This window comes from Bufo gargarizans, chromosome 2 (assembly GCF_014858855.1).
Source record: "Bufo gargarizans isolate SCDJY-AF-19 chromosome 2, ASM1485885v1, whole genome shotgun sequence".
Taxonomy (NCBI): Eukaryota; Metazoa; Chordata; class Amphibia; order Anura; family Bufonidae; genus Bufo; species Bufo gargarizans.
In genome coordinates this window covers 421,197,583-421,214,907 of record NC_058081.1, presented here as the reverse complement: position 1 = coordinate 421,214,907, position 17,325 = coordinate 421,197,583, and the positions used below count along the sequence as shown (strand labels likewise).

General features: G+C 42.7%; 1 protein-coding gene across 1 annotated transcript in view; it reads right to left on the bottom strand.

Moving 5' to 3' along the window:
• Positions 1-17,325, bottom strand: part of TENM2 (teneurin transmembrane protein 2) — a 3,034,822-nt gene that overhangs the window by 939,926 nt on the left and 2,077,571 nt on the right. Inside the window, exon 10 of the mRNA XM_044277356.1 lies at positions 11,815-12,009. Coding sequence (XP_044133291.1) covers positions 11,815-12,009 — 195 coding nt within the window. The remainder of the gene's footprint in view (positions 1-11,814; positions 12,010-17,325) is intronic.

Below are 17,325 nucleotides of genomic sequence, written 5' to 3'. Positions count from 1 at the left end.
TATAACCATCATAAACCTGCCAAGAAAAACCGCTAACAGGCATACTACTCAGACAACATCAGTCCCAGCAGCGACCTGGGAGTCCAAGATGTATCCAGACATCCTCCCCATGCTGTTCCCGAACCATTTCAGTGGTGTTTCCATAAATTTCTGACCTTTTACTGTGAACCAGACACCCTCCACTCTTCAGAACATTGGGGTGCCGGGTTTAATGCTCTGGTTCTCTCATTGAATTTCATTGTGCTCGGGTGCTCTGTAGAGCATCCGAGTAGAGATAGCCTTGCGGTTCGTCTGGTGGTCATCTTTGCTCGTTCGCGATTGCGGTTACGTCAAAGGACGCACCAGAGTTGATTGAGTAGATCACTCAGCCTTACCCTTCTGCACCCTCCTTATCCTATGTATCTGCACACTCTTCACTCTCTGCTGTGTGCAAAAAAAATAAAAAAAAATACCACCACCACCATAGCCCCTCCACTCGAGTAAGAGGAATTATTTTCCCATCCATTCCCAGACTTTACCGAAGCACAGCCATTCTTGACATCAAATCAGGAAGAGGACAACAGTACCTAGATCAGCCCAAAGATGGAGTTCCCCGCTGTTGCTGCCTTCTCCGAGATCTCCAATGTCAGTGGTGGTGAAGGTGTCGATGATGAGGTGTCGATGGATGTCACGTGGGTGCCCACAAGAGAGAAGGGCAGTTCAGAGGTAAAGACAGAGCAGCAGATAGGGGGTATAAAGAGGGGCAGCAGGCAGAATTCGCTGTGCACAGGAGGCAAAAAGTAGACTGCAAATGCATCTGGAGGGAGCCATCCACCATGCACGGTAAAATCTGGCGCTCCCAGGATGCAGGCACATGGCTCTGCAGTGTGGGCTTTTTTTAATGTGTCAGCTGCTGACAATAGTGTTGCCATCTGCAGCCTGTGCTGTCAATGCATAAGTTGCGGTAAGCCTAACACTAAACTGGGGATGACCACCTTAAGAAGGCACCTGTACAGTGTTCATTTTTGGACATAGTCAGATATAGTCAAGTATCAGAATAATGCAAATGTGACACCTGACACTGGCATACGAGTTTGACTTCTGCTCTTCATAGGTCAGGGTCAAAGTGTGAATGAGTTATAGATATACTATGTATTTGTATGCTAAATCACACAACCAAAGTATGGTTATTGACGAGTTTATAGATCTGTGCCTAAAATGCTGCAAGTTAACACATTACAGTGTTATATGAGTGGTAAAGCTGTTGCCCCCATGTCCAGGCTCTCTGTGTTTTCAGCCTCTAAAAATGTTTTTACATTTTATTAAGCCCTAGATAAGAGGCAAATTGTGACGCCGATATCTGACTTTCACTTGTCAGGGTCACAAAGGATTTTAGGTTTACTGTGTTTTTGGGTATACTACATGTCATAGATAAAAAAAACAAAAAAAAAAACAAAACAAAAAAAACACCACATTTGGGGTCTAAAACTATAGCTAAGACACTTGCTTTGCATGTAGTGTTCATGGGTTCAAAACCACTTTCAGGCTATTAATGTTTTATATTTTTTTTTGAGCTCTAGATCAGAGACAAATTCAAGTGGTGTGTGATGCAAGTAGTCCATTTTTATTTTAAGAGTACATGGGCAGCACTATAGTAAAGGGGACACTAATTTACGGTATCTTCATCTATATCCAGGTGAGTTTATTTTTGTTTTTTGTTGTCTTGAAACAGTCACTATAGAACATAATAATGTTTTCTTGTTTCTTAGGAAGGAGTCTAATTATCAAATCTATAAATCACTTTATTGCGATTATTTGTCGGCATCCACCCAAACATAAGCTGCAAAGATATGACCACTAGGGGTCTTACTAGTCCACTGTGGTTAGGCATGTTCCAGCTCTCCCAGCAAATACAAGCAGGAAGAAGTGTTGTACCTGTACGACGCTGGGATTTGTGACCATGTTCCCAGCGACATACATGTACATACATGGTATCCTACTTGTTAATGACATATTATTTATTATAGTATATGCTATTAAAGAAAAAAGTCTTTCTGGGGACTTCAACATGGGATATCTACATGCAAAGCCAATCATGTAACCTCCAAGCTATAACATTACCACATAGGGACATTACCACAAGGTTTTTCTGTACTTAGAAGCTATCACATAGTACTGCGATCTGTATGATCATATATTGTGTCTGTGGATAAAGCAGTAATATGTATATCAGCTTTCTGAGCAAATCTCAGTGTGGTGAAGCTGTAGCACGCTGTGTGTATAATACACACATATACAGTAGATATGTATAAACCAGGACATAGCTCTGTATACAGTGACTAATCAACTTTTTCAGGGGTCACAGAAATACAGTGATTCTAGCTAATATGGAACTACATACACACTTGAGAGAGGTGAATCAATGAAGCCATGTAAGATAGCGGAGGGAGAGCAGACTTACAGTAAGATAATTTGGTTTTCAGATCTGTGAAGAGGCAGTGAATCTGGCAAGTCTCCTCACCAGTTATTCCAGAACACGCCCAAACTTCCTCCTGCTTGTATTTGCTAGTGAGACCCCTAGTGGTCATATCTTTGCAGCTTATGTTTGGGTGGATGCCGACAAATAATTGCAATAAAGTGATTTACAGATTTGATAATTAGATTCCTTCCTAAGAAATAAGAATATATTATTATATTGTACAGTGACTGTTTCAAGACAACAACAAAAACTCAGTCACCTGGAAATAGATGAAGATACCATCAATTAGTGACCCCTTTACTATAGTGCTGCCCATGTACTCTTAATAAAATAAAAATGGACTACTTACATCACACACCACTTGAATTTGTTTCTGATCTAGAGCTCAATAAAATATAAAATATTAATAGCCTGAAAGTGGTTTTGAAACCATGAACACTACATGCAACGCAAGTGTCTTACCACTGAGCTATAACTTTAGACACCAAATGTGGTGATTTTTTTGATCTATGAGATGTAGTATACCAAAACACACAGTAAACCTAAAATCCTTTCTGACCCTGACAAGTGAAGGAAATAAGATATCAGCATCACACATCATTTAAAATTTGCCTCTTATCTAGGGCTTAATAAAATGTAAAAAAAATTAGAGGATTAAAGAGGTTTTGAACATAGAAACACTGGGTATGAGCCAATTGCTTTACCCCTGAGATATCAGCTATGTGCTCATATACCACTGTAATGTGTTAGCTTATAGCATTTTAGGCACAGAGCTACACTACGTGCAGAATTATTAGGCAAATGAGTATTTTGACCACATCATCCTCTTTATGCATGTTGTCTTACTCCAAGCTGTATAGGCTCGAAAGCCTACTACCAATTAAGCATATTAGGTGATGTGCATCTCTGTAATGAGGAGGGGTGTGGTCTAATGACATCAACACCCTATATCAGGTGTGCATAATTATTAGGCAACTTCCTTTCCTTTGGCAAAATGGGTCAAAAGAAGGACTTGACAGGCTCAGAAAAGTCAAAAATAGTGAGATATCTTGCAGAGGGATGCAGCACTCTTAAAATTGCAAAGCTTTGAAGCGTGCTCATCGAACAATCAAACGTTTCATTCAAAATAGTCAACAGGGTCGCAAGAAGCGTGTGGAAAAACCAAGGCGCAAAATAACTGCCCATGAACTAAGAAAAGTCAAGCGTGCAGCTGCCAAGATGCCACTTGCCACCAGTTTGGCCATATTTCAGAGCTGCAACATCACTGGAGTGCCCAAAAGCACAAGGTGTGCAATACTTAGAGACATGGCCAAGGTAAGAAAGGCTGAAAGACGACCACCACTGAACAAGACACACAAGCTGAAACGTCAAGACTGGGCCAAGAAATATCTCAAGACTGATTTTTCTAAGGTTTTATGGACTGATGAAATGAGAGTGAGTCTTGATGGGCCAGATGGCTGGATTGGTAAAGGGCAGAGAGCTCCAGTCCGACTCAGACGCCAGCAAGGTGGAGGTGGAGTACTGGTTTGGGCTGGTATCATCAAAGATGAGCTTGTGGGGCCTTTTCGGGTTGAGGATGGAGTCAAGCTCAACTCCCAGTCCTACTGCCAGTTTCTAGAAGACACCTTCTTCAAGCAGTGGTACAGGAAGAAGTCTGCATCCTTCAAGAAAAACATGATTTTCATGCAGGACAATGCTCCATCACACGCGTACAAGTACTCCACAGCGTGGCTGGCAAGAAAGGGTATAAAAGAAGAAAATCTAATGACATGGCCTCCTTGTTCACCTGATCTGAACCCCATTGAGAACCTGTGGTCCATCATCAAATGTGAGATTTACAAGGAGGGAAAACAGTCCACCTCTCTGAACAGTGTCTGGGAGGCTGTGGTTGCTGCTGCACGCAATGTTGATGGTGAACAGATCAAAACACTGACAGAATACATGGATGGCAGGCTTTTGAGTGTCCTTGCAAAGAAAGGTGGCTATATTGGTCACTGATTTGTTTTTGTTTTGTTTTTGAATGTCAGAAATGTATATTTGTGAATGTTGAGATGTTATATTGGTTTCACTGGTAAAAATAAATAATTGAAATAGGTATATATTTGTTTTTTGTTAAGTTGCCTAATAATTATGCACAGTAATAGTCACCTGCACACACAGATATCCCCCTAAAATAGCTAAAACTAAAAACAAACTACTTCCAAAAATATTCAGCTTTGATATTAATGAGTTTTTTGGGTTCATGGAGAACATGGTTGTTGTTCAATAATAAAATGAATCCTCAAAAATACAACTTGCCTAATAATTCTGCACTCCCTGTATAAGCTCCGCAATAGACGTACTTTGGTTGTGTGATTATCATACAAATACATAGTATATCTATAACTCATTCTCACTTTGACCCTGACCTATGAAGAGCATAAGTCAGGGTCAGGTGTCACATTGGCATTATTTTGATACTTGACCATGATATCTGACCATGTCCTAAAATGAACACTGCACACCTTTCACCACCAGACATCTGAGAAGCTCTGACAGACGTCCTTCAGAACCTCCTCCTTGAGGTTCCTTTTGTTTTGCTTTCATTAGCCTCTCTCAGCTGTCATGTCGTTGCACTGATTGCATCCCTTTAAATCCCTCCCCATACTGCATCACTTTGCGGTTTATATTACTTCCTGGAGTGTTGCATGCTGATCCTACTAGTGAGTCTTCTACAGATAAGTTTAGTTCGTTCATTTGTGTTTTCCTGTTTGCTGGATCCCAGGTGACCCTGACTCCCTCCGTATCAAGTGTAGGGAGCCGGTGGTCGTGTCCCCTCACTATTATAGGGTGTTCAGGTGTTATACAGTCGAGGTACGAGGATATGCGATCATCTACCATTGGGATTTTCACATAGGCTGAGCAGTTAGGGAGAGAGCCAGGTCTGATGCAGGGCTCTCCCTTTTGTTCCTTAGTTTTGGATCCAGTCAGTCGGATCTTCATTTTGTGTCTTCTAGTTTTCTGTACACCTTCCGTGACAACACCTGACCTCCCATCATCAGTGGGAGCATTACCGTCAGAGCCCACAAAGCAACACTCTCGGCCCTCCACGTCCTGCCTCTGCTCCTCTCTCATCCCATTTGTCCTACATTCAACCTTTTACCATTCTGTTGTCGCGTTCATCTGGCAAAAGGCAGGCTTCTGTGGCCCAAATGTTCAAACATAAAAAGTTGATGACGCCGGATAACCCTCTTGCCCAATGGCTGACCGCTGGCTTGACGGAACTGCTAGCCCGCCAACTACTGCCATATAAACTGGTGGACTGCAGCCCTCAAGTTCCCCAGAACCTTTTCAACGTGCCAGGTGAGACTTTGCCATGCTGCGGCTGTTGTGCCTGGAAACCAAGAGCCATAACTGTCCTGCACTGCTTTCAGGTCTGCAGTCACAGGCCGATCAGTGGCTAACCCCGCTCAATTTGACAGTTGGTAAAGTGGTGCGTGACAACGGTGCCAATCTGCTGAGCATGCTGAAATTACACACATGCCATGTATGGGACACATCCTAAACTTAGTCGTGATTTGTTGCCAAATACCCCGGGGTTCAGGACGTCTGGACCATCTACGGCAGGCCAGGAAAATCTCTGGCCATTTTAAAAGATCTTACACGGCCATGGTTCGAATTGCTGAAGTTCAGCGGCGACACCACCTGCCGGTCAGACATCTGATTTGTGACAGCCTGATGCGCTGGAACTCCACCTTGTATGTGCTTGATAGGCTGCTCCAGCAGCAACGTGCCATTAACGACAACCTGTACGAACTCTGCGGCAGGACAGGTTTTGGGGAGCTTGGTTTCTTTTCACCGCGCTAGTGGCTGCTCATGCGCGACACATGCAGACTTCTGCGGCCATTTGATGAGATCATTAAACTGGTCAGTCGCGGCCAGGGCACCATCAGTGACATCGTACCTCATGTCTTTTTTCTGGAGCGTGTATTGCGTTGTGTCATTGATCAAGCCATGGAGGAGCAAGAAGTGGAAGATGAGGACGTTGGAATGCTGAATGAATTCCCAGGGGGGCTACTCCATCTGAGACTAGTCAGCAGGAGTCTGAAGAGGAGTCAGAGGAGAATGGTGGCTGGAGGTAGGAGGAGGAGCAAGAAGAGCAGGCTTTAAGCTTTTAGCGGATCCCTGGTGTTGTCCATGGCTAGGGGGGAGGAGACCAAGGACAACATTCTCCTGGGCGATGAGCAGGAACAGGAGCCAGGGAGCTCCACCGCTTCCAATTTAGTGCAAATGAGGGCCTTCATGCTCTAATGTTTCAAGAGGGACCCCCGTATAAAAAGCATAAAGGGCAAGGACCAGTACCGGATGGCAATGTATTTAGACCGCCGGTAAAAACACAAAATGGCAGACATGTTACCAGCATCACAGAAGGCTGTCAGAATTCAGCATTTCCAACCCTTGCTGAAAGAGATGCTGCATTCTGGCAGAGGAAATTCCACCCACAGTGAAACAGGTGCGGGAACCAATCCTACCGCACCTGCAAGAAGAGGGTGGTTTGAAGATGTGTTGCTCAATTCGGATATGAGATCATTCTTGCAACCAACCCATCAACAGCCGCCCTCCACCCTTCTGCTCCCAACAGCTGCTTGATGCACATGGAGGAGCATCACACCATATGTGTGGGGTCTGTGCTCCTGAACATAGAAGCCCAGCGGATTAGGTAGGTTTAGCGTAGGACTCGCCTGACCTGAGACCACCTTGGCGCTTGGTAGGCGGGCACAGATGTGTTTTGATCAAAATATATTGGCTAAGTTTCTCAGGATTTTAGCACATCAGAGTGAGAACTTGGTCCATATATAATGATTGCATTTTTTTTATTAAGTGCATTATTATCTTTTTTCTGTAATTTAATATTTTTAATCAATAGGGCCAGGGACATCGGCACATTTATCTATCATATTGTACAGGACGTTTTTATCTTTGTTTTTTTCTGTGATTTTTCTGTTTATGTGGTATATGCTTGAGGGAGTGGCACCTTCATAATGCTTGCCTCTATTTTATTAAGTGCATTATTATCTTTTCTCTATAATTTTTTTTTTAAACACAAAATGGCGGACTTGTTACCTCTGTGATAGAGAGCTGTCAGAATGCAGCATGTCCAGGCCTTGCTGTGAGAGATGCTGCATTCTCAGGGAATGCCTAGACCAACAGGTGTCCGACTACATCGGGTTACCGGCCAATGTGGAAGCTATGAGAAGCGAGGAACCCCTGGACTACTGGGTGTGCAGGCTTGATCTGCGGTCAGAGCTGGCATAATTTGCCATGGAACTCTTGGCTTGTCCCTCGTCGAGTGTCCTGTCCGAAAGGACATTCAGCACAGCATGGGGGGTCGTGACCAATAAGTGCACTCGCCTAGCTCACGACAGTGTTAACTACCTCACATTTATAAAAATGAATGAGGCATGGATCTCGGAGGAATTCAACACCTGTGATGACTACGGTTAATTGAATTTCCTCATGTCAGCCAATGCATATTCGCCACCACCCAGAACAAAGAATGGTCCCTGTCTTATGTAAATACAGCGACATAAAAGGAATTTTCTGTCCGGTGAATGCCTAAAGTTTGGGGCCTGTACTCCACTGACCTGCAGTAAAATTGTTATCCAAAGACCGTCTAATATACCTCCAGCCACATAATCACTTTATCTTTTTTTGTAAGGTGAATGCCTAATTGTTGGGGCTTCTGAGGAATGCAACACCTGTGACGACCATGTGTTATCGAAATTCACCTATTCTCATTTGGGGTTTATTCAAGAGGGGGGGGGGGTATTTTGTTAGCCATGTTTTTAATCCAATTTTATATTTTTTGTTCTTTTAAAACATATGTATTTGACATGTATTTGACATGCATTTGTACTGACCTACAATAAAATTGTTATCCAATGACCGTCTAATATACCTCCAGCCACATAATCACTTAATCTTTTCTGTCTGGTGAATGCCTAATATTTGGGGCCTGTGATCTACAAACCGGATTCCCCAAAAGTTGGGACACTATACAAATCGTGAATAAAAACTGAATGCAATGATGTGGAGGTGGCAAATGTCAATATTTTATTTGTAATAGAAGGTAGATGACAGATCAAACATTTAATCTGAGTAAATGTATCATTTTAAAGGAAAAATACGTTGGGACAAGTAGCAATAAGAGGCTGGAAAAAGTAAATTTGAGCATATTGAAGAGCTGGAAGACCAATTAACACTAATTAGGTCAATTGGCAACATGATTGGGTATAAATGAACTTCTCAGAGTGGCAGTGTCTCTCAGAAGCCAAGATGGGTAAAGGATCACCAATTCCCACAATGTTGCGCAGAAAGATAGTGGAGCAATATCAGAAAGGTGTTACCCAGCGAAAAATTGCAAAGACTTTGCATCTATCATCATCAACTGTGCATAACATCATCCGAAGATTCAGAGAATCTGGAACAATCTCTGTGCGTAAGGGTCAAGGCCGTAAAACCATACTGGATGCCCGTGATCTCCGGGCCTTTAAATGACACTGCACCACAAACAGGAATGCTACTGTAAAGGAAATCACAGAATGGGCTCAGGAATACTTCCAGAAACCATTGTCAGTGAACACAATCCACCGTGCCATCCGCCGTCGCCAGCTGAAACTCTACAGTGCAAAGAAGAAGCCATTTCTAAGCAAGATCCACAAGCTCAGGCGTTTTCACTGGGCCAGGGATCATTTAAAATGGAGTGTGGCAAAATGGAAGACTGTTCTGTGGTCAGACGAGTCACGATTCAAAGTTCTTTTTGGAAATCTGGGACGCCATGTCATCCGGACCAAAGAGGACAAGGACAACCCAAGTTGTTATCAACGCTCAGTTCGGAAGCCTACATCTCTGATGGTATGGGGTTGCATGAGTGCATGTGGCATGGGCAGCTTGCATGTCTGGAAAGGCACCATCAATGCAGAAAAATATATTCAGGTTCTAGAACAACATATGCTCCCATCCAGACGTCATCTCTTTCAGGGAAGACCGTGCATTTTTTCAGCAAGATAATGCCAGACCACATTCTGCATCAATCACAACATCATGGCTGCATAGGAGAAGGATCCGGGTTCTGAAATGGCCAGTCTGCAGTCCAGATCTTTCACCTATAGAGAACATTTGTCGCATCATAAAGAGGAAGGTGCAACAAAGAAGGCCCAAGACGATTGAACAGTTAGAGGCCTGTATTAGACAAGAATGGGAGAGCATTCCTATTTCTAACACTTGAGAAACTGGTCTCCTCGGTCCCCAGACGTCTGTTGAGTGTTGTAAGAAGGGGAGATGCCACACAGTGGTGAAAATGGCCTTGTCCCAACTTTTTGGGGATTTGTTGACACCATGAAATTCTGATTCAACATATTTTTCCCTTAAAATGGTACATTTTCTCAGTTTAAACTTTTGTTCCGTGATTTATGTTCTATTCTGAATAAAATATTAGAAGTTGGCACCTCCACATCATTGCATTCAGTATTTATTCACGATTTGTATAGTGTCCCAACTTTTTGGGAATCCGGTTTGTACTTGCCCGCAGTATAATTGATATCCAATGACCGTCTAAAATACCTCCAGCCACATAAATACTTGATCTTTTCTGTCCGGTGAATGCATAATCTTTTGGACCTGTAATCTAACTGGCCAACAGTAAAATTGTTATACGGTGACCGCCTAATGTACCTTCAGTCGCATAATCACTTGTTCTTTTCTGTCCAGTGAATGCCTAATGTTTGGGACCTGTACTCCACTAGCCTGTAGTAAAATTGTTATCCAATGAACGTCTAATATACCTCCAGCCACATAATCACTTTTTTTTTCTGTACGGTAAATGCCTAATGTTTGGGACCTGTACTCCAGTACACAGTATAATTTTTATCCATTGACCACATAATGTACCTCATCCTCGAGCTACATAATCACTTGTTCTTTTATGTCAGACAAATGCCAAATTTTTAGGGCCCATACTCCCTTGGCCTAAAATAAAAAATTTCTACGCTCCAGCAGGGCACATTTTTTAGAATTTCCTTTTAAGATGCATAAAAATGTCCCATGATTAAAATACATATTTTTGTGGAAATTTTTGTCATTGATTCCCCTCTAGTATGTCACTGTTCATATTGTGGGACTATTTGTGCACTTCTAGTAAGTATTTGGTGCCTGCAAATCTGACCTGAAGGTTTTTCAGGTTTGCCTTCTATTATAGTGAATGGGGCCCTCCGTGAACTTGCGGTTCGTAAACATTTTATCGCGTTTGCGAACCGTCTTGGATGAGGTTCGTCCATCACTACACCCGAGCATCCCGAGGTGTTCTACTCGAGCACCCGAGCATTTTGGTGCTCGACCAACACTAGTGCACATATCTGCATGTACTGACTAATGGGTATGCCCCATTTAACTTTGGAGTCTCCAAATTGGGAACATAGCCTGAGCTTGCCCTTTACACCTTGGAGGTGCTGGCCTGCTGTTTAGTATGGCGGGGGGTGGGCGGGTGTTTGGGTGATCATGGACAGCTAATGTGGACAAGCTCACGTTCATTAAAATGAACCAGGCATGGATCCGACAGGACTTGTCAGTACCTTGGGCAGATTAGAGACGTATACCGGCTGCATCCAGCCATTGTTATACTCCAGAGCAGTTTGTGTGTTCTCTTTGCCATTTGCCAATGTTTTGGAGCATCCACAAAACAAAAAATACAAAAAAAAAAGTTTGAATAAAATATATAATAAAAAACAATAAAAAATAAAAATTGTTGGCTACTTCTTCCTCCTCTTTCGTCTGCACCATCACGGCCACCTCCTCTACTCGGACCTCTACCTCCTGGCTCAATATTATGATTTGTTATTTTGCCAGAGTAGAGAAGTATACCAACCACAACCCCAAAAAAGGCTATACATCACATACAAAATTAACAGACAAATAAAAATAAATAATCAACAACAGTGTTGGCTTCCTCCTCTGCCTCTTCCACCTACACCGCCACGTACGCAGCTTCCCCAACTTCCTACTTTTTATGTAATTTTAAGTCATTTCCCTATCCACATTTGTTTGCAGGGCAGTTTTACTGCTCTTACCCCAGATTTTTGTTCCTTTTGCTGCTCTCTAGCCCTTTCTATGACTTTTTTTACAGCCATTTTTCAGCACCAAATTTCTGGTCCCCATTGACTTCAATGGAGTTCGGTGTTTGCAATCAGGTTTGGGTCAAGTTCAGTACCCGAACCAAACCCTTTGAACCAGAGGATCCATTGGTCCGCTCATCACTAATTAAGACCAAGCAGGTGTTAATTTATCTCTTAGCAGTTTTAACATATATTTCCAAGATGTACCTTCTTCACAAATGTCTCCTTTAAATCCTGCAGAACATACACAGTTTCCTTCTATGCAAGATCCATGGGTGCTGCATGTAGGATCTATGCATTGACTGCTGGGAACATCACATTCTGCTCCTTTCCAGCCACTGTAGCAGATGCAGGTGCCCTTTGAGTATTGCCCATTGCCACTGCATAAAACGGGGCATGCAGCTAAAAATACATGATGGAAAGAAAAATATATAAGTTAAGATGCATTATACAGTAAGTTAATCAAGCAATACAGTTGTGGTTTCAGATAGGCTATATATTGATTCATCTCAATGCGCTGTGACCTCTTTATAAATATAATTACAAACCGGATTCCAAAAAAGTTGGGACACTATACAAATCATGAATAAAAACTGAATGCAATGATGTGGAGGTGCCAACTTCTAATATTTTATTCAGAATAGAACATAAATCATGGAACAAAAGTTTAAACTGAGAAAATATCATTTTACCATTTTAAGGGAAAAATATGTTGAATCAGAATTTCATGGTGTCAACAAATCCCCAAAAAGTTGGGACAAGGCCATTTTCACCACTGTGTGGCATCTCTCCTTCTTCTTACAACACTCAACAGACGTCTGGGGACCGAGGAGACCAGTTTCTCAAGTGTTAGAAATAGGAATGCTCTCCCATTCTTGTCTAATACAGGCCTCTAACTGTTCAATCGTCTTGGGCCTTCTTTGTTGCACCTTCCTCTTTATGATGCGACAAATGTTCTCTATAGGTGAAAGATCTGGACTGCAGACTGGCCATTTCAGTACCCAGATCCTTCTCCTACACAGCCATGATGTTGTGATTGTTGCAGAATGTGGTCTGGCATTAGCTTGTTAAAAAATGCAGGGTCTTCCCTGAAAGAGATGACGTCTGGATGGGAGCATATGTTGTTCTAGAACCTGAATATATTTTTCTGCATTGATGGTGCTTTCCAGACATGCAAGCTGCCCATGCCACATGCACTCATGCAACCCTATACCATCAGAGATGCAGGCTTCTGAACTGAGCGTTGATAACAACTTGGGTTGTCCTTATCCTCTTTGGTCCGGATGACATGGCGTCCCAGATTTCCAAAAAGAACTTTGAATCGTGACTCGTCTGACCACAGAACAGTCTTCCATTTTGCCACACTCCATTTTAAATGATCCCTGGCCCAGTGAAAACGTCTGAGCTTGTGGATCTTGCTTAGAAATGGCTTCTTCTTTGCACTGTAGAGTTTCAGCTGGCAACGGCGGATGGCCCAGTGGATTGTGTTCACTGACAATGGTTTCTGGAAGTATTCCTGAGCCCATTCTGTGATTTCCTTTACAGTAGCATTCCTGTTTGTGGTGCAGTGTCGTTTAAGGGCCCGGAGATCACGGGCATCCAGTATGGTTTTACGGCCTTGACACTTATGCACAGAGATTGTTCCAGATTCTCTGAATCTTCGGATGATGTTATGCACAGTTGATGATGATAGATGCAAAGTCTTTGCAATTTTTCGCTGGGTAACACCTTTCTGATATTGCTCCACTATCTTTCTGCGCAACATTGTGGGAATTGGTGATCCTCTACCCATCTTGGCTTCTGAGAGACACTGCCACTCTGAGAAGCTCTTTTTATACCCAATCGTGTTGCCAATTGACCTAATTAGTGTTAATTGGTCTTCCAGCTCTTCGTTATGCTCAAATTTACTTTTTCCAGCCTCTTATTGCTACTTGTCCCAACTTTTTGGGGATTTGTTGACACCGTGAAAATTTGAATCAACTTATTTTTCCTTTAAAATGATACATTTACTTGGATTAAACGTTTGATCTGTCATCTACGTTCTATTACAAATAAAATATTGACATTTGCCATCTCCACATCATTGCATTCAGTTTTTATTCACAATTTGTTTAGTGTCCCAACTTTTTTGGAATCCGGTTTGTAATTTGTGTAATGTAAATTCCAACATTGTTTGATTTTGGCAAAAATACCCAGGTTATATATTGAACATGACAAACACAGTTTCTGCGATAGCTCATGTACAACATAATACTATAATATATTTCTAAAGGAAAATGAGAAACAGAAAAGACTTCTCACGTATAAAGAAAATAAAAGCTTTACTACAGCACAAAAAGGATGACTCAGAAGGTAACCTAACATCAAAACTAGGGGGGCATTTATCAAACTGGTGTAAAGTAGGACTAGATTAGTTGCCCATAGCAAGCAATCGGATTCCACCTTTCATTTTGGACAGATCCTTTGGAAAATGAAAGCAGAAATCTTTTTGTTATGGACAACTAAGCCAGTTCTACCTTACACCAGATAAACTACCTCCTAGGACCATATCCCTGGATTTAAAAAGGTCAATGAAAAACCTAATATCCTGAAATTTAATTTGCTGTATTTCGCTCTCTTTCACTCCCCATATAAATATGCACATAACCGACTAAGGCTACTTTCACACTTGCGTTCAGAGCGGATCCGTCTGAGATGGATCCGCTCATATAATGCAGACGATGGATACATTCAGAACGGATCCGTCTGCATTATATTGTAAAATAAATTCTAAGTGTGAAAGTAGCCGCAGACGGATCCGTCCAGACTTTACATTGAAAGTCAAAGGGGGATCCGTTTGAAAATTGCACCATATTGTGTCACCTTCAAACGGATCCGCCCCCATTGACTTCCATTGTAAGTCTGGACGGATCCGTTTGCCTCCGCACAGCCAGGCGGACACCCGAAAGCAGCGTTCCAAACGCTGCCAGATTGATGCATTCTGAGAGGATCCGCATCCACTCAGAATGCATTAGGGCTGGACGGATGCGTTCGGGGCCGCTTGTGAAAGCCTTTAAACGGCACTCACAAGCGGAGCCCCGAACGCAAGTGTGCAAGTAGCCTAAGGCTACTTTAACACCAGAGTTTCTATTTTCCGGTATTGGGATCTGTCATAGGGTCTCAATAGCGGGAAAAAAAAAAACGATTCAGTTTTGTCCCCATTTATTGTCAATGGGAACAAAACGTAATTTAACAGAACGCTTCAAAATGCATTCTGTTATGTTTGGTTGCATTCCCATACTGGAGAGCAAGCCGCAGCATACTGCAGTTTTCTTTCCACCATGGGATGTGGAGCAAGACTGATCCGTCATGACCCGTAATGCAAGTCAATGGGGATGGATCCATTTTCTCTGACACAATAGAAAACGTATCCGTCCTTGCTATGATGGTTCCGTCCTTGCTATGTTAAAGATAGTACAACCGGATCTTTGAAGCATCGTTGCTGAACCCTGCCAGATCCAGCAAAAAATATTAATGTGAAAGTAGCTACCACACAGCTTTCAAAAGTTTTAATGATGTAACAAGGCAGAATTAAATTCTAACCTATGCCATGTGTGCTATGGATAGCCTTATAGCCTATTTTCATGAACACACTATATATATGGTATATTGGGTTTAGAGTGCAAGTATAAAAATAAGTAACAAGGTGACACAAGTGGAATTAGTTTAGCACTATACTTATCAAAGGGAATCTGTCACCTCAATTTCGGACTATTATGTACAGTAATACAAAGTAGTACTGCAGATCAGTCCAGATTACTATTTTTATTTTCTTACTGCCCCCGCTTCAACCGCTGTTAGTGCTCAGAGGTTTACTAAAAGCCATGGGGCCGAAGCTGTCATCGGGCCCTCAAAGCCATGGGGCCGAGTTTTCTTTAAGAATTATAACTATAATTAGTGACCTGAATAAGGTGTAGGTAAAATGAAACCATGAGCCTGACCGATGTGGCAAACAATACCCAAAATAAAACTGGGTTATCTGGAAGGTGACCCCTTACATGAGTTCAACTGCATGACCTAAAAAGACGAAGGGAAACGTGAGATATGGAGATAATAACTGACACTAACTAAATGAAACCTAAATAACATGAGCTGGCAAGGAGGTAAAGATGTGAGTCATTCAAAACCAAAAGCATAGCTGTACAGGTGGACAGTCAACCATTGGTCAGACCCCTGAAGCCATGGGGCCGAAGCAACCACCAGGGGCCCATGGGACCGGCGGGATGCGAACGTTAAGAATTAAGGACGGCTAGAGAAAAGATTAGGGCTTAACCCAACTGGTTTAGTAAGCAACCAGACTCGATAACCTAGAAAGACAAAGACATGTGGTAAAGCTTGTTAATGAAATGAGGCTGAAATGAACCGCAAGTGCTAATCTGTAAAATATAAATGAACAAAAGAAAACTCCTGAAAGGTGTGCCATGGAAAATAGTGTCAGATGGCCATATTACCTACCAATGTTGATGACAATTGTGAAATCCTCTAAGCTAAGAGACACTCCAGCGAGCCCCTTATGGCAGGAGCCATGCGTGCGAGTCCCTTATGGCGGAACAAGTATCAGATGACTGTGCAAACTATGAATGACGATGCCAGTCGGGAGGTTCTATAAGCGAACAGCCACTCGTGTGAGTCTCTTACGGGAGGAGCCATGAGTACGAGTCTCTTAGGGGAGGAGCCATGAGTACGAGTCTCTTAGGGGAGGAGCCATGAGTATGAGTCTTTTAGGGGAGGAGCCATGAGTATGAGTCTCTTAGGGGAGGAGCCATGAGTATGAGTCTCTTAGGCAAGGAGCCATGAGTATGAGTCTCTTAGGCAAGGAGCCATGAGTATGAGTCTCTTATGGCGGAACAAGTATCAGATGGCCATGCAAACTACAAGTGTCGGTGCCAATCGTGAGGTCCTATAAGCGAAGGGCCACTCGTGCCAGCCTCTTATGATTTTTCTTTTTATTTATTTTTTAAATAAACCACTTATGCAGCACCAGAAAGCCTTGGTGACTCGCATGACCATGACCCCCTCCAACAGCAAACCTAGGACACTAACCAGCCTACAACCATGTCGTACCCCTAACAACCAAAATGTTAAAAACGGTCATGGGGCCCCGGAGCCATAAGGCCGGATCAGTCATGGGCCCCGAAGCCAGAGGGATGACGTTGCGATGATGATAAGTAATTAAAACGTAAGCCGGACCTGATGGGATATGCAGCGACTTGAATGATTGGATTGGCTAGAAAACGTAAACATGAAATTGAAACAGATGGGAGAAAAACAAGAGCCTGAGGCATTGCAAGTTTGCTAAGAGAAGTCTCTTATTGTGTCAAACAAATGAACAGCTTGTGATAACATAGCAGGAAACTTACTGGCCCACTGACCTCGGCTGAGGAGCTGTTTGGTGAACTGGGACAGGAGACCAATCTGAGTAAATATGAACCAGAAGTAAAAGGAGACCAGTCTGAGTGAATAAGAACCAGGATTAAACAGAAAAGTAGGCCTATGGAATGTAACAGACCACCGAGGAAGGGAACGTAAGTCTGAAAAGAACGCAGTTATGTTTGTCAGGAGAGAGGTACTAGAGCAGTGGGTGCAGACTGCCCCGGTGAGATTAGTGAGTAAAATCATGACGTAGCAATGAACAGGAGAATGCAGCTTTGAGTGGGAGCAGAGTACAACAAATGATGT